This window comes from Poecilia mexicana, unplaced genomic scaffold (assembly GCF_051168715.1).
Source record: "Poecilia mexicana isolate PSO_F unplaced genomic scaffold, ASM5116871v1 scaffold_2, whole genome shotgun sequence".
NCBI classification, from domain to species: Eukaryota; Metazoa; Chordata; class Actinopteri; order Cyprinodontiformes; family Poeciliidae; genus Poecilia; species Poecilia mexicana.
This window is the reverse complement of record NW_028263371.1, coordinates 1,415,011-1,441,490: the sequence shown is the minus strand read 5'-3', so window position 1 is coordinate 1,441,490 and position 26,480 is coordinate 1,415,011. Positions and strand designations below refer to the sequence as shown.

Here is a 26,480-nt window from a genome sequence, read left to right as displayed (position 1 = left end):
AGAGAACGTTAGCGTTAGCTTCTGAAGCATCATCTAAAAATAGACAGAGCATCCTGACCATCATCTGAACATCATACAACATGGTGGAGGCAGCATCATGCTGTGGGTAAGCTGTAAAGTCTACTGGGTTGGGAAAGGTGATCAGAGCTATAATACAATGGTTTTATCAAAATGAGTTAGAAGCTTCAGTAAAAGTACAGGCGTTGACTTTTATCTGTCATGTTGCTGCTGACTCGCTGAATTTCTCCACTGCAGGACAAATGAAGGAGTCTGCGGTTCGGTTCGGTTCTGTTCTGTTCTGTTTCGTTTCGTTTCGTTTCGTTTCGTTCCGTTCCGACTCCTGTGGCAGGACACTCGTCATCCACTGTGACCGATCTTAAATCTGGTTAAAATGGCTGCGTCTAAAGCTGGTAGCGACAGCTGCAGTTTTGTTGACAGGTGACTCTCCAAAGTAATGACTCAAACAAGCTGAATTCAGATGCAAATCACAATTTTCAGCTACTTGTAAAAAGCATGTTGCAAACCACACATCCTGTTCCTCCACTTCACAATTATTTGCCTTTACAGACAATTCCCCCCCCCAAAAAAAAAAAAATTGGGGGTATGAATACTTTTGCGAGGCCCGGTGTGGGTTTACTTCTCCTACAAAACAGGGAACGATTACAATAATTTTTAAAAATGTATTTAAATCTGCGGTATTAAGCAACGTAAAAATAGTCCCAACACCTCCCCACATCATAAAGTCCATGCAGCAATCTTGCCGCATATTACGCTTTTTTTTTTTTTCTTTTGGAAAAGATTTAAATTTACTACATGCATCTCTGTAATTACACCTTCTAAATTTGCATTGAAGGCACAGGCAGTGTCCTGGCACATCTACAAAGGGGAGGGAAAAAGGAAAAGACATGCAGGGCTGTGTTTTTGTGCGGCTTCTGAAACTTCATAGACCTGTGTTCCAAGCTAAATAGATCTATCATGGGCTATGGTCTGCTGCTGCCGGCTCTGCCCTCACATATATACAGCACAAGCACTTCACGCCTTGGGTGGTGCTGGCCAACCTTTTTTTATTTTATTTTCCCTTACAGATTCACTACAGCCTCGGATAAAAGTCTTTCTTTTTGCCAAGCTCACTAAATCTATTCTGTCATCTAAGTGCAAGCCCAGCTCTTTGGCCATTTTTGTATGTATTTTGTTTCACATTTTTGCCAGTGCTATCATTGGAAAATGCAGAACAAAACATCTTGATGTAACCTCGCTCCTAAAAGAATCCTGAAGGGGAAGAAAACCTGAGCTGCACGGACAGGAAATGATCCCATCAGCTGCATGAATTAGTTTTTCTGTATCAGTTCCAGATAGTTGAGTCTGAATATTGTGCCAGCCTCACTTTTCAAAAGATGAACCAGTGCTGAGTTGCCCTGCTCATCCCCTCCAACAGTTGTTTCAAGCTCTTCAACCTTGATTCGACGCCTCAGGACCAATGTTATTACAGTTCACTAAAACTAACACATTTAAGAAAACATTTCTGTGAGGTCCAATAAATAAAAACGGTGATCAACGGGGAAAAGCTATGGCTAACTGGAACTATATTGTGCATTTATAAAACCACCTAAAACATACTGGGATTATGGATGTAATATCCTTCATTTTTATGTTTATGAATCTATTTCTTTTTGAACTGATGTGAAATTGACACAAGCAGCTTAAGTCAGCCACTGGCTAATTACTTCATCTCATGTCTGTCTGCAAAACGGCAGCAGCTAAAGTTGGAAACATAAAAATAAAAAACTCAGTTCTCAGTTTGTTGTTCAACAATAATTTAAATTTTTTTGTTTTGAAAATGGCATCTTCTGTTCAGAAGTAAACATAATTACAATGTGTTACTTTCTGAATTCTGCACCTAAAATTAAACAAAGTGTGAAAACTACTACTGTGATTACAAAATAAAACTATAATGAAAAACTCAAACCTGTTCTAACCCTGCTAAGGAGAACTGAAACTGGTATGTGTCAGTTTATTTGTCTGTGGGATCTGAGACAAATAAACTGATTTGTTTCTCAGTGCTAGTGGTTGTATGGACGGAGATTCAAAGGAAGATTTTAACACTTCGGGGGTGAAAGTAGAAGAAAACACAAAAAGAACTTTCAGATCTCCGGCCCGCCTTCCGCCGACTTTTATTTTCTCTTCACGCTGACATGTCAGCATTTCGAGCTTTCAGGGGTTGTTCAGGCAGGTTTTCCACCTTCCTTCTGTGGGAGAGTGAGCAGCGTTCATTACCCGCTGAATCATTTCCTGTCTCCTTTGAAATGCCTCTGCTCTGCAACAGACTTTGACCCAAGGTTTTATGCCAGTGCACACATCTGTGTTAAGATGGAGCGCCCGTGCAGAACAAGCAGTCAGAATCAACATCCACACACACACATACACACAGCAGGAAGCTTACTATACCTGAGCAGAGGAGTTAAAGTTGTAGCAAAGATTTTTACAATATGTCTCCTATCCCACTAAATGCTCATTATGCTACTTCCTGTTATTGCAATACAACCTATACATAAAGCATTTGGACTTCCTGTATCTACTCTAATAGCCCCAGTATTGACTAATTGAATTTTTCTAATAGATTATTATTAATTTATGACATGCAGACATGTGAGATTTCAGGTTGGTGCCGATTGAAACCTCACCTTAGATTAAAGGTTTATCGCTGTCGTCAGACTGTGAGGCTCAGCTGATAAGAACTCGTATCTGATCAGATATCTGATTATCTATACAAGGTCCTTCTTAACTTTAATTGGCTCCTTTAACTCCAATCAAAACAACAAGCTTGCATACACTATATAAAAGGCATTTTTTTCACACTCTCTGACGTGAAATCGTAATAAACATTCCCACTCTAGGCCAAATGTGATTACTACCATTTATTTAGTTTCTATTTGCTAAAAGCCAGAATAATGGGAAATATTTTTTTTAAAGGCAATTTTTTATTACACATAGATTTCCTTAGTATTTTGTGCCATTGACCTTAAACTGCTTGACTTGGGGTAGCCCTTCTGGGTTTCCTTCTACAAGCTTGTGCAGGAGAAAACACACACATTGCGGTCTTATCTGTGGTTTAACAAAGCAGTGGCCGCTGTCAGGGGAAGGGAGATAGGAAAGGCATACTTCCAACAACTTCCTGGTGTTTCCGGTAATTTGACAGCAAACCCTTTTCACTGCCCTCTGGAGACATTTGTTTGCTGCTAGTGGCCTTTATTCATCTGTTGCTCAGCAGGAGAAAGGGAAAGGTCGTGACTTTAGCCTCTGTGTGCTGCACCGTTTTACCACTGAGCCACATGGTACCCAGGTTGTTAGTAATTTCCCCAGTATTATAGGTTTTCCACATAGTGCCATTTTATAATACAATCAAGTAAGTTACTTTCACTTTTTATTAAATTGCTGAATATATCAAATATGACTCAGAGTGCGTGAGTGGGCCATACATGGGCATTATTGGCAACACTAAGACCATCCTGCTTGTTCTGATTGGTTGTTTCTGTTTAGTACTGAGAAAAGGCAGAGGAGCTCCACTTTTTTCACAGATTATCTGTCTTACGCTACGCTGTCATAACATGGTGACATCCATCCATTATCTAACACACTTATCCCTAGTGGGGTCATGAGGGGTGCTGGTGCCTATCTCCAGTGGTCAGCAGACGAGAGGCGGGGTCATCCTGGAGAGGTCACCAGTCCATCACAGGGTAACACAGAAATAGACAGGACAAACACCCATGCACACACACACACACACGCACACGCACACTCACACCTCATCAATCAATCTGACAGTCACAAGCTGGAGTACCCGGAGAGAACACATGCATGCACAGGGAGAGCATAGAGTCCATGAAGACAGACCCCGCCCCAGGAATCAAACCCAGGAGGCAACAGTGACATGTTTTTCATAGAAGTTACATACGGCAGCTTTAACTGCTGTCTTTCAAGAAAAAAAATGAATGCAGATAAAGTTCAGTTCCACTGTAAACAGTTAGTCTCTTTTGACACTGTTCATTTTATTATTACCTGAATGTATTTATAAAGGTGTCTAATGTAGCCTGTGCAGACCTGCTTGTTAGTAGTAATCAATGTTTCTGAAGGGGGGATTAGTTTAGCAGCCAAGCATGGCACAATAAAAGTGAACTTTCAGCATTTCCTGGTTGGCTTCATTTAATGAAAAAGAAAGAAAAGCAGCTCCTACTTCTACCACAACGGTTTGGGTTGGCTTTGGGTTTGCATTAGTCTACCACTGACTGATTTTTGCACCACATGGACATGTGTGCAACTCTTAACGTTGCTAATCACAGTGACAGTGTGCCAAGACAAAGTACACCAACGACCTCCAGGATGCCCAGATCCCCCTCAGGTCTCCAGCTGAACATTCGCGGTAGCGCTGGAGGACATGGTGGAGAGTGCCACTGTTCCTTCACTGTTGTTTTACTCCCCGTCTCAAACCAGCATGGCTGTAATTACTGTCAGCCCGAGTCTCTGTGTGTGTGTGTACGTGTGTGTTCTTCTTTGGTCAGCTCTGGCTCTAAAACCAGTTATTTCATGGTACTTTAACGTTTAGGTAGTGACAGAAAGGTATGCACCTTTATTGACTGGAGCAACAGTTGCCAACAGAGTCCTGAGTCCTTCTCTGGTGACTGTCTAGCCTGGCTGGATTAATAACATCTTGGAGAGTTTAGCTGTGAATAATTTCCCAAAAGCAATATCAGTAGTTGAATATTACAGATCCTACAGTAGTACATAAAGGAGCCAGCTGGGAGCATATCAAACAAAAACGCACCAACGGCCAACACGAGTATATCAAGCCAAAATACGGGCTTGGTTTACAACAGCCACAAAATCAGGATTTCATTTCTGACTCGACTGTAACTGATTTTCCATTGTGGGGAACATGAAAGGCTGGAAAATAACCCACTGCTGCACAAAACCATTTCTGTTTAATTTTTATTTTTGTTTTGTTTTGTTTGTGAGTCGACACATAGCTCCTTGTTTTCTTACAAAATATTCCCATATGTCCTGAGCAAAAAGAAACGCTCTCTTCCGTCGTCTCTTACGGAGTTCAACAACGTATTGTGTCGTTTTATATGTTTTTTACATTTTCAGTAAAATGCAGTATTTCAGTCCAATTTATTTGCCTTCACTTTGTTCAAAAAAGGTTTCTGATTCATGTTCCTTTGTTGTGGCTTTTAGGATTGGCTTGTCAGAAACCTCAGTACACCTTCAACACAATTCAAGCTTCACAACAATAATAAAAAATAAAACAATTTTTTTTTTTTGTCCCCAAAGATATTCAAATTCAGCAAATTCAGTGATGGCTATACTAGGCTGGTTTCAGTTAAAAGATGCTTGCGCTGGCCTCACAATCAATCTCACAAGACAGAAATAAAAGTGTAGCATTCATCGAGTGGGCTAGTTCTCCGGCTCAGCATTTCAGCTGTTTTTTTTCTGTTAAGTTGTTGATTATACTGCAAGTGTCCATCCCCAAACTGAGATAACAGTACGGTACAGTGTAACTAGCAGCAGATGAGTTTACCCAAAGAAGGAATTTGGCTCCAAAATGTTACAAAAACTGCCTAAGTGTTTGTGTTTAACAGCTTAATGATACATCTAGCGCACCACGCCAAGGTCAAACTGATTTAAATAAGAATTTGGGCATAGCTAATAGCCTTTTCTTTTTTTCAAAAATCAAGTAAAGGTTTCATAAATAATTCATACACAAACTGTGAAATAGCCTCTCATTTTAGGTTCACAATAATAGCTTAAACTTGACCAAAGTCTCAGTCTGACAGAAACTGGGTTAGCGTCTTTAGTCGTTTCAATTACAGAAAATCTCATGGTTCAAGCTCTGCCTTCGTGTGAGGTCAAACTTTTCACCTGGCTGAATAAACTCAACAGTTAACTGGAGCACATCATCACATCAGTCCTGATTGGTGTGGGGCACCTCATTAAACCTCAACGATTCTGTCGATAAGGAATAAAATGTCTGATGGTTTGGTTAAGTTCCTGAAAAGCTTCCACTCTGTGAGGAACAAAAACAAACCATCATCTTCCAACTAATTCCTGTCGTCTTCTTCGTGGTTTTCACCAGTAGTAACATCCACCCGTTAATCATACAACCTGTGTGACGCGACACTTTTGTGAAATACATTTAGTTTGATAAAAACCACCTCATTTCTAGCGCAAAAACGTTTTATTGAAAAACGTGAAATTTTTCGATATTGGCGTGTTTCCATTGAGCAAATGTTTTCTTTGTAATTTCAGTTTGCGTAATTTAATGGAAACATACCTGCAATTTGAGAAGGCATAAATGCTTCTTCATATCCAGCTCTTTGTTCTCTGCTCTCTAACAAGATCTTATTTCAAACTTCTCATCCATACAAGCGGCTATAAACAGAAGGAATATGCAACCTGTCATCAACACATTTCAAGTGTAAGCTACTCCAATCACAAGTTTGAGTTTATGCAAAAAAAACGCTCTGCATCTTTGCATTTCGCCAGCTTCGTTCAAATTTTGGTTGAAGTAAAGGATCGACATGCAGATTATTGTTTATGTTTGTTATTATAAGATTTGTAGCTTTAATGGCGCCCATGTTAACGCTGATTAAGCAGCGGCTCTGCAGATAAATAATATATCGGATTTGGTGTGAAAAATGTAATCTGTATTCCACTGCAGAGTCCATGTTAAGTGAAGAGTTGCCTAACACAGCGCACAGGGGAGGCGGAAAACACGATCATCCATCATCTCCGGTCTTGCTGGAGCACATGAATAATTGGTCAGTGTGGCCTGTTTTGATGCGGCACACCAGAACTATTTGTTTTGATGATAATTCTCGAGACACCGTGCAACATGGCAAAGAATAATCTCTGCGTGAACCACACATTTATTCTACATAATTTGTGATGTCACTGCTGGAACATCTTGTTTTCCCCACTGTGCTGGTAGAGTTTGTGAGGCTGGAGAGAGAGAGAGAGAAGTGTTTTCTATTTCTCTTTATATACATTTTTCTTAATTTAAAATTGTATTTTAAGTCGGAGCTTTTGCAAAATGTAAATGAGCCCAATGGTATTTGAAAGTAGAGCAATATATATATATATATATATATATATATATATATATATATATATATATATATATATATATATATATATATATATATATATATATATATATATATATATATATATATGCAGGTTGCACCTTCAAGAATTCAATTTTTCTGAGTAAATATGAGAGGACTTACATCTTCGCAGCTCACTCTGAAGATTAAATAAAGCCTAAAACCGAGAGGATTATATAAAGAAAAAAAAAAAGTGAGCAGTGGTGCCTCTCTCATATCCCTCAATCTCAGTGCAAGGCATGGTTATTTCTGTGGACCTATAAGTTGTGGCCGGCTATTCTTGTTGCAGGCATATGTGCCACTGATGGGCTTGGGTTTCCGAAATCCTTTGCTTTATGCTAATCAAATGCACTGTGGCAGGCATAAAACTCCGGTGCGGTCGGAGTTGGCATGTCTACTCTACACTCAGTCTCTACAAAGTTGCAATTACAGTGGGAGTGAGTGCTGAACGCTGCCTATAATGGAGAATGGAGCAATACCCTTCCCCCCTGCTCTTTCTGCTCATGCCTTGTTTGTGACTTTGGTGCAAAATTACATTAACAAGAAACTCAAGACTCCAGTTTGTACTTTCACTATTAAGCTTCTCTCTGGAACTGATGTCACATGACATCAGTCAGCTTTTTTTTTTAAATTAAATGAAAGAAGTCCATTACAGCATCCAAACTAACAGCAGAAGCTTTTCTAAACTTTCTGTGGTGTCTGATGTCTGACTGAGCCATCTATTTATTCAGCTTGTGGAGAAACTAAAAGTAGGGTGTCAGGCCTACGCTGTTGTATGGATACTATTTGCAGATCTTTGTGATATTTCACACATGTCACTGTATAGTGAGTGGGGGGGGGCTGTCTGGCAATGGAGACAACCACAGGCAAAGTGCTCCCCCAGACTGAGACATGTCGCTCAAACTGATGAGGTAACCAGTGGGGTTCAGATTAGTTCACCCTGCGGTGAGCTGTAGCATTGTTAAAGTTGTTTTCACCTTTTTTTTCCCCAGTCAGATGATGTTGCCATCACTTTCTACCATCCCAGTGTTTGCCAGCTGTTGTTCCTCCCAGACTTGGAAGAAGCAATTAATAAAAATGACAGACAGTGATTTTTTACTTAGTGGCTTGTTTTATAAAGCATGCTGCAAAAAACGACTCTGCCAGGAATGGCTGTCTGCACTTCAAGCACCAAAATTTTACAAGAGAAGCTTTATCAAAACTACTTCCATGTTTGCATGCTTTGTGGTGACGCAGTTGTATTTCTCAGGGTTGCAACAAACAGTTACAGCATATTTTCATCAGTGGACTTTGAACTATAGAGGCCAAAAAATGCAGATATTTAAGCAACATTGTCAGAAATGTCATTATGAAAAACTAATGAATATTCTCACTTCAATCAAGTCAGTCTTGGGCAAACTCTGGCAAGTTCTGGTTGTCTGTCACTGGGCTTTGTTATGCTTACCTCTAAGCCTGTCACAATAAACAGTAAATCAATTAATTGCTTGATAAAGTAAAATAAATTCAATAATTTTCATTTGCTTGATTTATTGTTTTTCTCTTTTTTTCCTCTCTTTTTTACCAAAAACTGAATAATAACAGTCTTCAGTCTGGTGTTTGGGTATCATCTATCCCTTTTTTAAAAGATAATTTTGTTTTTATAGGCTTCATCATTTATTTTATTTGTCGTTTCTGTTGTTTTCTTGATTTATTTTGGATATTCCAAATGTCTTCTAGTTCCAGTGTTTAAAAGTTCATTTGAATTGGAAGTTTATTGATCTTTGAGAATGAGGTCTTTGCATTTTTATCCCATTATTACTATTGTATTACTTGAAAATGATCTCAAAACAACGTTGTCATTTATGGCTATGAGTTCTGGGACAATTTATTGTCCAGCAAAATTTTTTATCATGACAGGCCTACTAACTTCACTTAATAATAGAAAGTTAATCATTTCTTTTTGTTATTTGCATCACTTATTTGTTTTGTATTTATATCTTTTAATGTATTTCCTTTGTTGTTAATTGTCTCCAACAGGTTTGGTTTCCACCACTTCGAGGAAACTTGACAGGGAGCAACAAGACGAGCACATACTGGAGGTAAACATTTTATGACTGATATTTCCCTCTCAATCTTATTACTATGAGAATAACTCAGTTTGAAATTAATTAATGTACAATCATCATAATAAGGGGAAATGGAAAGGTTAACATATTCAGCTACATAGAACAAGGGATAGAAAAAAAAACAACACAAAATCGAACTGGGGAGCTGGGGATTTTCCGTCTGTGAGGTTTGGCCTTTTCAGGCCAACTTTGACCGAATGCCACATGTTGCCAACCGAGAAGTCTTCATAGATATGCAAGCAGAGTCTTTCTGGAGTCATTTTTCCTACCGATTTCCAGACGGGGCAGAGAGAGAGAGAGAGATAGAGACAGAGGTGTGTGGGAGAGACTGATGACTGTTCCTTTGTTCTTCCCCAATGTTCCGTCTCATGGAGGATGGAGCAGGCTGAGACAGGAAACTACTGTAAACCCACCAGGCCAATGTCTAAACTTGTGGGATTTAATTGAGCACATTTCTGCCCTCCCTCGATGCCTCCCTTCCTCTTTCACACCACAGAGCCAATGTTTGTAATCGCTCTTTTAATTGTGTTTCTATGGATGACAGAGACCAGATTTATCATTTTTTAATTATTGTTGAATGCAATGCAAAGCCGTGATTTCTTTGTTACATCTAGGTTCTGCTGCCTCTGTCAGAGTTGTAGCTCATATTTTGCTCTGCTCCTTTTTCATTACACCAGCTAAACTACGAGACTGAGAATAAATATAGGGAAGCATACAGTGAGGAGTAGAGAAAAATAGTTTATTTAATGTTGTAGATAACATCACAATATCATATCTACTCTGTCCAGTAGTTTAGATTGCTACATCTTCCATGTGAGTAAAGTTCTCAGTATGAAAGGTAGTGGTGTTATTCAAGATCAACTTCCAACTTCAGCCGTTTTTGAATCTATTTGAATGCCTTTAGAGACATTTGACACCAATGTTAAGTGGTATCTATAATTTGAGCGTGATCAGATTTCTACTCTGGTTTTGAAATTTCTCCATTTGTCTATTTACTATTATTCCTCAGTCCCTTCATAAGCTGACTTTTCATTACTAATGTGCACAAATCTTTGTCTATATTCTGCTGATGGTAAAAATACACTATTTTGCAATTGCAGTGCTTCCATTAAATAAGAAATGAAATCAAATTAACATAATTTATCATTAAAAATAAGTCATTAAAAATCAAGGCAGCGATGGATGTAAACAATATTATGAGATATATTCATAATTCAGTCATGTCAGTGTGTCAGTAGTTCAGTATGTAACAGTAGCGCTCTTCATCTTTCATTCATCAGACGTCAGCGTCTTATTCAGGCTTTGGAGCGACAAGTCCCGCCTACTTGGGAGTGGCTATGTATGCAGCATTTTGGAGACACTGTAGTCAGCCATTTTACAGAAGAGCTATGGATTCAACATGTTGGAATGACACACAACTTTTTATGAACTGTGATGCTGTCAGAGCTCTGGTGGACCCAGCTGCACATTGTCCTAAAAAAACAAAAACAAACAAACCATCATCGACCTACTACTTCCTGTTGTCTTCTTTGTCGTTTCTGACAGTAACACCCAGTTGTTGGTCATGTGACATTTTTTTTAATTGGTATGTTTACATTAAGCTGATTTGTTTTCATAATTTCAATTTTGGTTAGTGGAAATGCAGCTATAGATGAGGGGTTCCCCAGAGCTCTGATTTAAGAGACATCATAGGGATTGGTATTCAGAAAGCAGAAAATATGTTTGGATGCTCAAGCTATGTCTGTTCAGTTTATACAAAACTGTCTTAAAGACACATTGGATGGAGATCAATTTCCCATAGAAAGGGGGAGTTTTCCAGCGTTAATGGCTGTCACTGTGTTATTTTGCCATTCAAAACAGCAGTAACCTGCTTTTTATTCTTTAGACAGAATTATTTCCGTTAAAGTTGCTTTCTAAGGTGACGACCTACTCGCCACAACAGGACTTTGTGGATGTGTTTCACAACTTGGTCTCATCTATGTTTGCTGGCTTACTGGTAACTGTAATGTTGTCCTGGAACTGTCTTTACTTTGTTGCTAGTGTAAAAGCCAGGAAATTCCAGCCTCACATCATCTTACTGAATCAAAATAATCCAAGTTTCACTTTCCTTACAGTAGGTGTAGACTCAGGGTTTGACTCCAGAAACATGCTCTACTTCAGCATTTACTCTGAACTTTAAATGGGGGCTTGTATAAGGAGGATGTTAAGCTGTGAAAGGATGTTAAAGTTCAAAATGGCCTGAAGTTCATACGTTCTGATATGTTTAGCTGTAAAAGATATCACCGTCTGTTTTCAGCTGTATTTGGTGAAAGAGCAAATAAATCCTTTATTTAGAGTGATAACTAGAGATTTAATGTTGGGTTTTAAAGCCGTTTATTCTCTGTGGCAGAAATAAAAGAACCACAATGACTGTGGGTCCTCAGCAGATTTATAGGAAACAAGACGCTGCTGCTGCTGCTGCTGCTGCTGCAGCTGCATCTGTGTTCCTATGCCTCTTTAGTACACACCCCAAATTTTGTTTATGAAATATGTATGCAGATTGCATCCTGTCCTGACTTTGATGTGATTATGATACACTTTCACATTTTGTTTCTGAGAGAGTCCTGCAAAGGGAGGAGCTTCTGCACAGTGCAGACGACTCAGGAAAACAAGTTCTGGAAAAAAAAAATATCCTGGGTTCCTAGTCAAAGCGGGCCTAATAACTTCTGTGTTATTTTAGGATCCAATATAAACTTTGGATACTTTTACATGTTTCAGTGTTCATGCTAAAAACCAAAGCAGACATGGCCTTTAGATCTGTCTGGGACTATGAACTATTCCCCACAGAAGGTTTTTTCCTCGTGTCCGCTGCTTCTGGTTTGCTTTAATTAGTATTTGAACTGTGTTTTACTTTCTTATTGGTTTTCTTTTATTGGCTACTTATAATTATACTTTTCTTGTGAGGCATTTTGTTTTAACTGAGGTTATTCTTAAATGTACTTTTCAAATTATTATAAATTACTGCATTACATAATTTTAATGAGAGATTTAGTTTTCATGCATAAAAGCATTTTTAAAAGTTTTATACCACATTCCATTTAAGTGGCTTTGTTGCTCACTGTGAATGGGATAGTTTCAAGAAAACAAGTGATGTCAGCTTTGATGTTTCATTGAAACCATAGCAACTAAGGCAATTTGTTCCCGCTCATCTTGCATTATTTAAAATTCAACAAGAAGCTCTTTATGTTGGTATTTAAGAAACCGGTGTAGTTTTTTTTTAAATGTTTTTATTTTATGCCAGTCTCTGGCAGAAGAAAGTCAATGCAAAGTGTTGCTGAGGAGTTCTGCTTCTACAGCGACTTGTTGCAGGAGAAGAAACTAAACATGTGGAGCCGTGAGGAACATGCGCAGCAATTAGAGTGGGGGCAGAGTCGGCATTGTTTGCACTAAATGCCAAGACGAGGTGGGAGGGAACACAGCAGGCCTTCAGCTTTTATGATGAGGAATATGGGGGTTGGTAGCTGTCGTGTGTTTCTGTGTGTGAGGGAGAGAGAAAGAGCTAAAAGCAGTGGGGGAATTTCAGAAAGAGGCAAAGCTGCTCTTATTCCGGGTCTGGGCTCAAGCGGCAGGATCAGAGACCTTCATCCACAGGAATGGGGGCTGGGGGGTGCAAGGGGGGCTTGGTAAACAGCAAAAGTGGGACATGCCAGGACATGCCGATTACTCGGGCCTGGGACTGCAGGGAACTATTGTGATGTTAAAGCAGAGGTAAATGGACCGTTCACATCTGTTGCCTGGAGCCTTTGCCAACAGGTACTCTGGCTGATTCCGTCCTTCCCACTGCATTTTATATAACTTCTTTGTCTTTCCCCAGTGGTAACTAGAAACAGCCAATCAGAGCCTCTCTCCCCTCCCCCTCCCCTCTCTGCAGCTAGCAGAGCCTGTTGTGAATGATCAGGCTAGTTAGCATGACAGCGAAGTCATTTCTCCACCATTAGCACATTGAGCAGCGCTGTCATGCTAACTAGCAGTATTTCAATATTTTTATTAGCCATAAGTTGAAAAATTCTCATTATAAACAAAAATAAAGGCTTGAAAATATCTGTATGGAATTAAATATATAATAATTTTGACTTTGTTAGTGGAAATAAATTAACTTTACATTTATATTCAAATTTTTCAAACAGAGGCAGAGTTTCTTACATCATTTTAGAACTTCTCCATTTAGGCGCTTTACCTACAATAGTTTTTCCAAAACACTTTTTTTTTTCTTAGATGTTATTTCTTAACAAACAGTTGTTTCCAGAAAAGTCTTCTTCCACATTAAAACGTCCAAAATAATCCGAAACGCCTCAGAAACGACGCCGGGGTCTGGGATGTGTGCTGCACGGACATCAGAGAAGGTGTGGTGCGGCGGGCTCATGAAGCTTAAAGCATCAAGCTCAATGTGTTGCGATGACATCATCACATTTAAAACCCTGTTTGTTGGTTAGCAATCCGAAATCACCAGGAAAGAATTTCCAGACAGGCGCTCTGGCTTATTTGGGTATATTAGCTTGTTTAATGCACGTAAGGTTAAAAATAACTAGCAGATCACGGCAAAAGCAAAACATGGCTTTTTCTTTTTTTAACCCCATGCAGGATATCAAGCATCCGGAGAGCTGGAAAACAAATTTGTTTATAGTTTGTTTATTGTGAAATTTTCCGTGACACTGCGCAGGAAAAGCACAAACACCCTACATCATCCCTCGGAGAGACATTCTCCTTCAAGTTTCTTGTCAGCCAGTTTAATTGACTCCGCTCATGTGAGCAGCATGGACAGCTGCAGACACTGCGAGAAAAGCAGAAACACATTACTTTAGTAATTGAAAGTATGGCAGCAAATGGTGTGTGTGTGGCTGCGGACTGCTGACTGTTTTAGTAAAGTACTTAGCAGATGGTTTTAAATGACTGTGACATTTGTTCCTTCACTTAAATTGTATTTTTTTTTCTCAGCTCAAAGCTGGAAATGGTTGCACGTCTTCCAGTGCCCAGTAATCCCTGATCCCATTTTTCTGTGGGATTTAGTTTTGTTTGTTTAGGTCAGCCTGCGGCTCCTTTTCTGTTCAGTAAGCTTCAGGGATTGTAAGCTCATCTGACAAAAGTCACAATGACGTGGTGAATCATTGTTCCAAATAAAAATAAAATAAAATAAAATAAAAAAAGTCTTACAGAGCAACTATCAACATATGACTTCAGTCAAGGCTCTATAAAGGATTTTTTAAAATTATTTTCACATTGTCTTTTATCCGGAGCACTTCAGAGGTTGAGCAACCTCCGGTCTTTAACTGAGAGCAATAAGTCACTTTGTTTACTTTCAGCGCAGGATCGGCTCAGCAGAGTGAGTGCAGCTGAAGCTGCAATTATGAATATGAACCACTTTCATACCTCTGATAGATTTAGGCTTAAAATCATTTTCAGTAAACCAAAAAGTTGATACCTTAAATGATAGCTAAAAGAAATATCAGTTTTAGCTTTTTTTTTTAAACTTTTATTAAAAACTAGCAGGGTGAACATTATTCAGATGTTTATTCAATAATCACTGGAAACACCTCGGTTTTCATCCCTCATCTTGGATGTTTTCACTGCTTTATAAAGATTTATCCTTTGTGATGAGGTCCAGGTCACTGAGGTTGGAATGCCTCCTAGTCATCACCCTAATCTTTAGTTTCCCTGTCAGATTCTCAGACTCTATGTCAAATCAGGTCTCTGGTTTTGTGACTCCAAAACATTAAAAAAATAAACATTAATATTGATTTTTAGTCACACTAAATTTAACAGACTATTTCTACATCTTCCAGAGATATGAATAATTCTAATCTTTTGTTTTATTAATGTTACAACAACACAGCCTACTTTTAATTGTCCAAAATGTATAAAAATAAAATTATGATAAATTTTCTATTTTCCCAGATTAACTGTGACAAATTTATTACAAATCAATGAATTGTTTATTCGGACAACAAAGGAATAAGATACTCTTTGTTTGATCACTAAATGCACATCTATTTCATATTAATTATTATTCTGATGGATACTTATTTATTTATTAATTTAACTTATTTAAATAAGCATACTTAATTCTAAGAATTTTTTTTTTGCTCCTGGGACTTGATTTTTTTTTTTTTTTTTTAGTTATATATTTTTTTGATTTTTTTGGAGCACATACAGTTTTACAAAACATTCAGAGGTTTCTGATTGGCTACATACTGTGAGCATAAAATAAATCTGATTATTTTCAAAATCCACTCGTTGAGAATGCCAGAGATGGGGTGTGATATAAAGTTGGCTACATAAGATAATATTTCAACTTCCTAGTTTTAAACATCTTCGTTGTGTCTCCTCAGGTAACCATCACCGACCACGGCGTTCCTCCCAAATCCACCACCGTCCGCGTCATCGTCCAGGTCCTGGACGACAATGACAACAGGCCGCTGTTCCTGGAGAAGATCTACAAGATCCAACTGCCAGAGCGCGAGAGACCCGAGAGAGAGCGATCCACAAAGAGAGACCCCGTGTATCGGGTGATCGCGTCGGACAAGGACGTTGGGCCCAACGCCGAAATTTCCTACAGCATTGAGGAAGGAGACGAACATGGCAAGTTTTTTATTGAGCCCAAGACTGGCCTGGTGTCGTCCAAGAAGTTCTCCTCTGCCGGAGAATACGACATCCTCACGGTGAGCGTTTACCCAGAAATGTTTACGATCCTGATTCCGCACAGAGTCGCTCATTAAGCTGTAAAACATTACAGCAGATGCTTGTTTATTATTTTACTGTTTTATTATCCTGTTTTTCTCTCCAGCTGCATAGCTTTTCCTTCTGTTTTGTTTCTCTTTACCCCACCTTATTCTGGTGGAAATGCAGTATTAATTAGTCCACATGCAGAGTACAAGAGTAGAGGAGACAGAAAGCAGAATTTAATCTTTGTTTGTGTCACAATGAGCTTCTTTTCTCAGGTGTTGATGCGACTTTACACTTTAACCGTCAAATGTCTCATCACCGTTTCACCGCAATACAAAGATCTTTGTTCCCAAAGATCACTTGGAAATAAATGTGTTATGTGTGTGAAAATTAACTCTGCTTTATCTTTTATTCTAAGTTCCTCCATCACATGTTGCTGGTAATGATTGTCTTTTTGTAAAGTTGTCGGTGCCCTTTCTTAATAACACATTCCTCTGCAAGAAAATGCTACTTACTAAACTTCAGTTCACTTTCAAAAGGAAACTACACAGAAGAAGATTTAATACGCAAAATGTCAGGTATTGTTTTAGAGTTCTGAAATATCTGTTTGTAGACACATCACCATAACAAATTTTGCTGGATGATAAATTGTCCCAGAATTTGTTTGATTTAACTTTAAGGTAAGGTAAGGTGTGTTCAGAAGCTCATTTCCAAGTTAAATCCTAACACAGACTTTTTTTTTACTCTTTTTCTCAGATTAAAGCGGTCGACAACGGGCGGCCTCAGAAATCGTCTACCTGTCGCCTGCACATCGAGTGGATTCCTAAACCGGAGGTGCCAGCTGATGCAGCTCCACTGCGGTTCGAGGAGTTTCCCTTCACCTTTTCGGTCATGGAAAGTGACCCGGTGGCTCACATGGTGGGCGTCGTTGCCACCGAGTCCTCTGATGTTCCGGTGTGGTTCGAGATCACAGGTAGCGCCTTCTGTTTGTGCGTTATTGCTTAGTTTATGCATGCTGAATAAATGCTGGCTTGTAGTTAGACAACACTGTAGGACTAATATAGTGAATGTGTTTCTTCTGCTGCTTGAGTGTATTTTGTTAATTAATTTAGCTTTTAGCTTCAAAACAGTGCAAACTGAAAGAGACTCACCTTGGTACTTTGTGATAAGACCGCATAGAAATAGGTAAGGTAGATAGAATAGAATAGAACTGACAGCTAAATTAGCAAAAGCTAACATTGCTACTTAATATTTTTTCAATGTTATTTTACCCAATAATACATTTTAATTACTTTGATGAGGACAGTTCCATAAAACATTTCATAGATTTTTGTGAGGTGCAGAGTAAAATGAAACTGACTCCCTGACATGACCTTTCTTCTAATTACTGAATTGCTAACTGCTGTAGGTTCATAGCACCTAAAAACTAAAATAAGCATCTCAAACATTAATAGAGTAAAAAGTTCAAATTTGACCTTTTGCATATAGCAGCCATGTTTCATTTTGGACAGGGGGCCTCCAAGTCAGAATTCTGACTGGAGTTGGGATTTTTCAGTTTCGGAACCCAAACATCTGCATTGACAGTAGCAATTTAAGGTGATTCAGGATGTGTCCTGGATAACTCACTGGGAGGTTTAGCAGGGACATTCAACTGGTAGAGGACCTAAGAGCCAAAGCAGAATTTGTAATGCCTCCTTTTACCACCAATACCCAACCTGTCACCACCATCCAACCTGTTACTACCACCATCCAACCTGTTACCACCACCATCCAACCTGTTACCACCACCATCCAACCTGTTACCACCACCATCCAACCTGTTACCACCACCATCCAACCTGTTACCACCACCGCCCAACCTGTCACCACCACCACCCAACCTGTCACCACCACCACTCATCCTGTCACCACCACCGCCCAACCTGTCACCACCACCACTCATCCTGTCACCACCACCACCACTCATCCTGTCACCACCACCGCCCAACCTGTCACCACCACCACTCTTCCTGTCACCACCACCACTCTTCCTGTCACCACCACCACTCATCCTGTCACCACCACCACTCATCCTGTCACCACCACCACCCAACCTGTTACCACCACCACTCATCCTGTCACCACCACCACTCATCCTGTCACCACCACCACCACTCATCCTGTCACCACCACCACTCATCCTGTCACCACCACCACCCAACCTGTTACCACCACCACTCATCCTGTCACCACCACCACTCATCCTGTCACCACCACCACCCAACCTGTCACCACCACCACTCATCCTGTCACCACCACCACTCATCCTGTCACCACCACCACCCAACCTGTCACCACCACCACTCATCCTGTCACCACCACCACCACTCATCCTGTCACCACCACCACTCATCCTGTCACCACCACCACTCATCCTGTCACCACCACCACCCAACCTGTTACCACCACCACTCATCCTGTCACCACCACCACTCATCCTGTCACCACCACCACTCATCCTGTTACCACCACCATCCAACCTGTTACCACTATCCAACCTGTCACCACCACCACTCATCCTGTCACCACCACCACCACTCATCCTGTCACCACCACCGCCCAACCTGTCACCACCACCACTCATCCTGTCACCACCACCACTCATCCTGTCACCACCACCACTCATCCTGTCACCACCACCACCACTCATCCTGTCACCACCACCACCACTCATCCTGTCACCACCACCACTCATCCTGTCACCACCACCACTCATCCTGTCACCACCACCACTCATCCTGTTACCACCACCATCCAACCTGTTACCACTATCCAACCTGTCACCACCACCACTCATCCTGTCACCACCACCACCACTCATCCTGTCACCACCACCACCACTCATCCTGTCACCACCACCGCCCAACCTGTCACCACCACCACTCATCCTGTCACCACCACCACTCATCCTGTCACCACCACCACCCAACCTGTTACCACCACCACTCATCCTGTCACCACCACCACTCATCCTGTCACCACCACCACTCATCCTGTCACCACCACCACTCATCCTGTCACCACCACCACTCATCCTGTTACCACCACCATCCAACCTGTTACCACTATCCAACCTGTCACCACCACCACTCATCCTGTCACCACCACCACCACTCATCCTGTCACCACCACCACTCATCCTGTCACCACCACCACCCAACCTGTCACCACCACCACTCATCCTGTCACCACCACCACTCATCCTGTCACCACCACCACTCATCCTGTCACCACCACCACCCAACCTGTTACCACCACCACTCATCCTGTCACCACCACCACTCATCCTGTCACCACCACCACTCATCCTGTCACCACCACCACCCAACCTGTCACCACCACCACTCATCCTGTCACCACCACCACTCATCCTGTCACCACCACCACTCATCCTGTCACCACCACCACTCATCCTGTCACCACCACCACCACTCATCCTGTCACCACCACCACCACTCATCCTGTCACCACCACCGCCCAACCTGTCACCACCACCACTCATCCTGTCACCACCACCACTCATCCTGTCACCACCACCACCCAACCTGTCACCACCACCACTCATCCTGTCACCACCACCACTCATCCTGTCACCACCACCACTCATCCTGTCACCACCACCACCCAACCTGTCACCACCACCACTCATCCTGTCACCACCACCACTCATCCTGTTACCACCACCACCCAACCTGTCACCACCACCACCCAACCTGTCACCACCACCACTCATCCTGTCACCACCACCACTCATCCTGTCACCACCACCACCCAACCTGTCACCACCACCACCCAACCTGTCACCACCACCACTCATCCTGTCACCACCACCACTCATCCTGTCACCACCACCACTCATCCTGTCACCACCACCACCCAACCTGTTACCACCACCACTCATCCTGTCACCACCACCACTCATCCTGTCACCACCACCACTCATCCTGTCACCACCACCACTCATCCTGTTACCACCACCATCCAACCTGTTACCACTATCCAACCTGTCACCACCACCACTCATCCTGTCACCACCACCACCACTCATCCTGTCACCACCACCACTCATCCTGTCACCACCACCACCCAACCTGTCACCACCACCACTCATCCTGTCACCACCACCACTCATCCTGTCACCACCACCACTCATCCTGTCACCACCACCACCCAACCTGTCACCACCACCACTCATCCTGTCACCACCACCACTCATCCTGTCACCACCACCACTCATCCTGTCACCACCACCACCCAACCTGTTACCACCACCACTCATCCTGTCACCACCACCACTCATCCTGTCACCACCACCACTCATCCTGTCACCACCACCACTCATCCTGTCACCACCACCACCCAACCTGTCACCACCACCACTCATCCTGTCACCACCACCACTCATCCTGTCACCACCACCACCCAACCTGTTACCACCACCACTCATCCTGTCACCACCACCACTCATCCTGTCACCACCACCACTCATCCTGTCACCACCACCACTCATCCTGTTACCACCACCATCCAACCTGTTACCACTATCCAACCTGTCACCACCACCACTCATCCTGTCACCACCACCACCACTCATCCTGTCACCACCACCACTCATCCTGTCACCACCACCACCCAACCTGTCACCACCACCACTCATCCTGTCACCACCACCACTCATCCTGTCACCACCACCACCCAACCTGTTACCACCACCACTCATCCTGTCACCACCACCACTCATCCTGTCACCACCACCACTCATCCTGTCACCACCACCACCCAACCTGTCACCACCACCACTCATCCTGTCACCACCACCACTCATCCTGTCACCACCACCACCACTCATCCTGTCACCACCACCACCACTCATCCTGTCACCACCACCGCCCAACCTGTCACCACCACCACTCATCCTGTCACCACCACCACTCATCCTGTCACCACCACCACCCAACCTGTCACCACCACCACTCATCCTGTCACCACCACCACTCATCCTGTCACCACCACCACCCAACCTGTCACCACCACCACTCATCCTGTCACCACCACCACTCATCCTGTTACCACCACCACCCAACCTGTCACCACCACCACCCAACCTGTCACCACCACCACTCATCCTGTCACCACCACCACTCATCCTGTCACCACCACCACCCAACCTGTCACCACCACCACCCAACCTGTCACCACCACCACTCATCCTGTCACCACCACCATCCAATCCCAAAGAAGCAACTAGAAAGTTCTAACTTCAGAGGACAAACTGAGATGCTCGATCAGCAGCCTTTAAGAACGTCAGACAGGGCCTCCTGTACAACCTTAAACCTCGCATCACAATAATAGATGAACAAAGTAAGAAATCAGGTTAAAATTCAAATTTATGACACAAATAGGGAATATGTATCAGTTATTGTCTTGATTAACACCACCTTCATTTTGCTTTCTGAGCTATTAGTCCAGAAACAAACAAATGAAAAGGTGAAACAACATTTTCCCTTCAAAACTGACATTTCCATGGCACTTTTGTCAACAATAAGAACACATATTGCCACATAATCACTCTGAAGCCGCACAGTTTCCCTCAGTCACTGTTTTTGTCCTTGATAGTGTGACTCAACTGAATTTGCCATTCCTTTTACGAGCTTAATTAATTTACTTTCCTCTTCTTTTTTTCTGTTTAAGTACACTTTACCACAAAGCGGTGTTTTTGAGTGTCCAAACATAATTCTTCTTCTCCTAAGTGTCCCTTTTTAACTCTCAACATCCACTGTATACATGAAAAGATTTTAAAACGCCTTCCTTCAAACAGAAATGCCGGCTCCTCTCCCTCTCCCTTCGCCCGTTTTCCTTCTAATCAATGTCTGACTGACACGTCTCCTTTTTCTCTTCTCCTCCTCTTTGTGCTTTTTCATTGCTTTCCCTCTTTCTCTGGAATGTTCTATTTGGTTGGATTGTTGCAAGACGGCAGTGAGGATTCTGAGATGTTTTACATCCTTCAGATGGCTTGTGACCACAACTGTACAGCAGAAGGTATCTGCTGGGATCTCCTAATAGGCTGTGCTGTATTAAGAGATCGTGTGATGTTGTCTGTCTCTGGTGCTACCTGTTGGTTGTGGTTGGCATGCGGTTGATGTTTTCAGTTTTAGGTTTCATCTGCTAACGTGTAATGTGTATGGTGTTGCTACAAACATATTAGTTTGACCACGGTATTGATATTTAATTTAAATCAATTATTAAAAGCAAATCAATATAGCTAATTAGTAAGATCAGCATTAGTTTGTGTGTGTGTTAAACATTGATATTTATGTTCTGCTCTTTTAGTTTCTCTAACCTTGTGAAAATAGATGCAGCTACATCAGGAATTGCCTCTAATCTTTTCTTTCTCTTTTTTTTTCCCCGTTGTTTGCATGAAAAAAAAATCGCAGGTGGTAATTACGACAGCCGCTTTGACGTGGGCAAGGCCAGTGGAACCTTGATTGTTGCACAGCCCCTGGACGCAGAGCAGAAATCAAATTACAACCTGACAGTGGAAGCCACAGATGGGACGCGAACTGTCAGCACTCAGGTAATTGAAACACTAATGAAACAGTTGGAGGCTGATGAGGCAGTTGTCATGGTTCTGTTTTCCTCATGTGAGGAATGGTGGGAGTTGAGAGACGGGTTATTAGTAGATCCAATGACCTGTTGGGTGATAATGATGTTATGATGCGATCTCTTCTTTGAACTGGTGAACAGGTTAAAAAAAAAAATATTAAAATACGCTTTTCTGTTTAAAGAATGAGAGAACATTCTTTAAGAATACTTCATCTGGGAGCTTTGCTCCAGCATCGGTCTTTCTCTTAGTCATTTCTGGTGCAGAGTTGTTATAACTAAATCTTTTTCTTAGGGATGCACAATATTATCAGCATGGTATCGGTATCGGCCAATATTAACTGTAAAATTTAATATTGACCAACAGCCATTCCATCAAAATAACTCACCGATATAAAAGGTGTTGTTTTTGTACGTAACCATAATGCAAGTTGAAAGTGTTGCATCATTTTCAGCCTCCTTTAAGCATTAGCATTTGGTAGCAGGCTAAATCGACAAAGATAATGCAGTATTTTAATTCCACAGTAGAGAAAGCCATATAGTTTCAATAAGTAAATATAGAAAAAAAAATATCGCTATTGGTATTGGTTATAGGTCAAATGAGTTTTAGTATATCGGCATATCGGATATCAACCAAAGATCCGATATGGTGCATCCCTAATTTTGTGTTTCCAGTGTAGATTTTTGAGCTCCTCATCACTTGCTGTGCTTCTCCTTGAATCAGTGAGATTCTCCTCATCTTCCCTGAAGCTGCCTTTTCTGAATAAACAAATAACTAAACATGGAATAGTTTTCCTTGCACCCCGGCTGACACCACAAGTGCCACAATAAAAGCTTTTTAAGTGTGCAAGCCGCCTCCAGTTTTTGTTCCGATGGTCATGCCTTGTCCATGAGATTTTCTGTGTTTGGGCCGTGCGGGACGGTGACATTCAAAATCTTTCGTCCTTTGTCCTTCAAAGTGGGGCTTCAGAGGACTATTGCTGGAAAATAATGTATTTGTTGTCAGTCTGTATGAATACAGCCTTTCATCATCTGGCTGTGGTGCTCCACTGAGCCTTGGACGAGGCGCGTCTTTGCTGGCATTTTGGAGCTCGTCCGCCAAAGCAGCATGTCCTTTAGAGCAAACCCTTAAAAACAGCGACACGGTTCCTGTTTGCTCAGCTGAGATGTTTTCTCTCCTTTGCGTACTTTGTCAGAAGCTTTGGCAACAGAAAGTTGTTTAAAAGCCCCTTAGCAACACTTTACGCTGTGACATTTTAAGTGAGATTATTCACGTTTAAAGGTCGGGCCAGATGGCAATGGCTCCTCAGTCTGTTTGGTGGTCTCATCATGTTTAACTCACTTCTCCTTCACAGTGTCCTGCTGTGGTTCTGCATGATGCCTTTAACAAGAATGAGACTGAAGTGTTGTAGAGATTCAAATCTATCAGTCTGGCTCGTTTGTTGACCAACTTTAAAAATTGCATTTTATCATTAATCATTCTCTAAATTGAATTATATTTCATTTAAGACATTATAACATGCCTCAACTTGAGCGGATTAAGTCATATTCACTTAGAATACATGTACATAAAATGGACCATTTTACTTTATATAAAAATACTGAAATAACTTGATGTTACACTGAACTGAAATGAATTAAATGAAAGAGGAAAATGGAAATTTAATTGAATTGTACTTAGTAGAATCAACTAGATGAACTGAACTTATTTAAACCAGGTAGATATTAACTGAGCTGAAAGAAATGCACTTAAATGCATAAAAAAATATGTTAGATTGACTGAGCTGAAGTGGGTTGAATTTAATTTAACTGAATTGAACTGAGTCAAACTGAATTTATCTGAAACTTACTGGAATTAACTGAACTGTGTTGAACTTAAATGAATTGAATTAGAACATATATTAAGTTACCTAGAGGTGAATTAATTTGGATTTGAAATGAATGAAAATAAATTGAACCAACTGAGTTCAGTTAAATTGAGTTGAACTGAAATGACAACCTGAGTTTGAACTGGTCTCAGCTAATTTCAACTGAACAGTATTGAATTGCTGTGAATTGACTAGAATTTAAATAGGTTGATGAAAAAAAAAAAACTTTTATTTTTATTTCCCTTTAAATGAAAATAAGTAAAATATTTGAATGTATTTTTTATTTGAAATGGCTTTATGGAGAACAAAGGAGGGCCAAAGTCAAATTCCTCATTTGTGAGACAAAACTGGCAAATAAAATAAATTACTTTGGTCTAAATTGTGCCTTCGAACCAGATGTTACAGAACAAATGAAGTAACTGAGGGCAGCAGGCAGCTTTTCCCTCACAGCTCAGGTTTAAACATGTGTATTGTCAGAGCGGCATCTGATCCGCTCCTCTGCTGATGAATGCTCATGTGTGTGACAATATAAACTCCGATTACTGTGGGTCAGCTGGTTGGGAGAGGACATACTACATTTCTGCTCTACACACACTATTTATTGCGAAATAAGTTGCTGCAATTGGCCACTGTACTCCTTGACACAACAAATATAAACTAGACCAGGTAAGGATCGTACCAGTTCACAAACCAGATTTTCATTATTTTCTGCAAGAATCTTGGAAAATTAACAGTTGTTTCCACGTTAAAACTTGAGAGGAGACAGGTAGTTGCTCAGGTGTTAAATAGTTTAGCAGTGTTTCCATTACAAATGTGCGCAAAACTTTGTGAATATTCCTTTAATGTCGGAAAAAAAAAACATTATTGTGGTGTTTCCATTAAATAAGAAAAGCAATTAAATTCACACGAATTTAATTGTTGACACGATGTCATTAAAAACACACCACACCTACCTCCTGTTGTAGATCATGTGACTTATCTGATGCCAAAAAAATGTTTTGTGAAATAATCTAATTTCAATATGGCCAAAGAATCACCTCATTCAAGCAGCCAATATTTTTATTAAAAAGGAGAGGTTTCTCAAAATTGCCGTGGTTCCATCAGGCATATTTATTTTTGAAATGTCAAATTGCATAATTATGTGGTCAGTGGAAACACAGCTACTGATGCTGAAAATAGGTAACAGTCTTTTTCACTCAACAACAGCTACTTCAATGAAGAAAGTGTTTTGATAGCATGACCTGGTAGACGTTAGATGTGACAGGTCCACCTATCTGGAAAATACTTTTTTTTTCAACTTTCAAAAACTTGGAGACTGGGCCAGCCCAGTCACACATTAGAGATTCTTTCACTCTGTCAATCCACAGCTGTACGTTACTTACCTGCTAAAACAAGATGATTTGGCAGATTAATGGACGGGTCACATTACAGTGAAGATTGTGTCAGGTTGTTTATGTCTTTTTTTTGGACAATATGGTGCAACTGAAAGGGACAGTAAAAAAATCAAACAATGGTTGGTTTGTTATCTCTGAACTTACTCTGTTTGGGTGCAGCATGGGATTTGCTTTGACAGAAACACTGATTTCCCCCTCCCCCCCTGCAAATTAGATCTAGACTGTCATACACATTGTACCTCGTGAAGCTGAAAGTTAGACTTATCTATTCCTCAAATCAAAGTCATGAGGAGGCTGTGCTGCCAGACAGGCTGGCCTATTTTCTCTCTCTTATGACTGTTTCCTCTCTTTTTGTTCTCTTTCGCTCTCTAGTCTTCTTTGTGTTTCTTTCTGCTGTGCTCCCTCTAAGGCTCTTCGAGCTGCTCTGCATTTATAGGCCAGATGTGAAAGACCGATGATCAGCTTCAAGAGTAAGCAGGAGTGCCGGACCTCAGTGGGTTGTGGGTGGTGGTAATCCTGTTTTGGGAACATTGTTGATCGCTCTGTGCCAGTGGCCTGGCTTTGCCCGGAACCTACCACCTGGCAGGGGACTTGGCTTCCTGCACAACGAGGACAAAG

At 41.2% G+C, this 26,480-nt stretch overlaps 1 protein-coding gene across 3 annotated transcripts in view; it reads left to right on the top strand.

Annotated features, from left to right (window-relative positions):
* The window catches only part of fat1a (FAT atypical cadherin 1a), a 101,896-nt gene that overhangs the window by 32,972 nt on the left and 42,444 nt on the right, over positions 1 to 26,480 (top strand). For 2 of the 3 annotated variants that reach the window (XM_088008729.1, XM_088008735.1), the window contains 5 exons: positions 9,174 to 9,235; positions 15,628 to 15,957; positions 16,718 to 16,934; positions 21,971 to 22,039; positions 22,435 to 22,574. In XM_088008729.1, coding sequence (XP_087864855.1) covers positions 9,174 to 9,235; positions 15,628 to 15,957; positions 16,718 to 16,934; positions 21,971 to 22,039; positions 22,435 to 22,574 — 818 coding nt within the window. The remainder of the gene's footprint in view (positions 1 to 9,173; positions 9,236 to 15,627; positions 15,958 to 16,717; positions 16,935 to 21,970; positions 22,040 to 22,434; positions 22,575 to 26,480) is intronic. The other variant, XM_088008731.1, reaches the window with a different exon arrangement.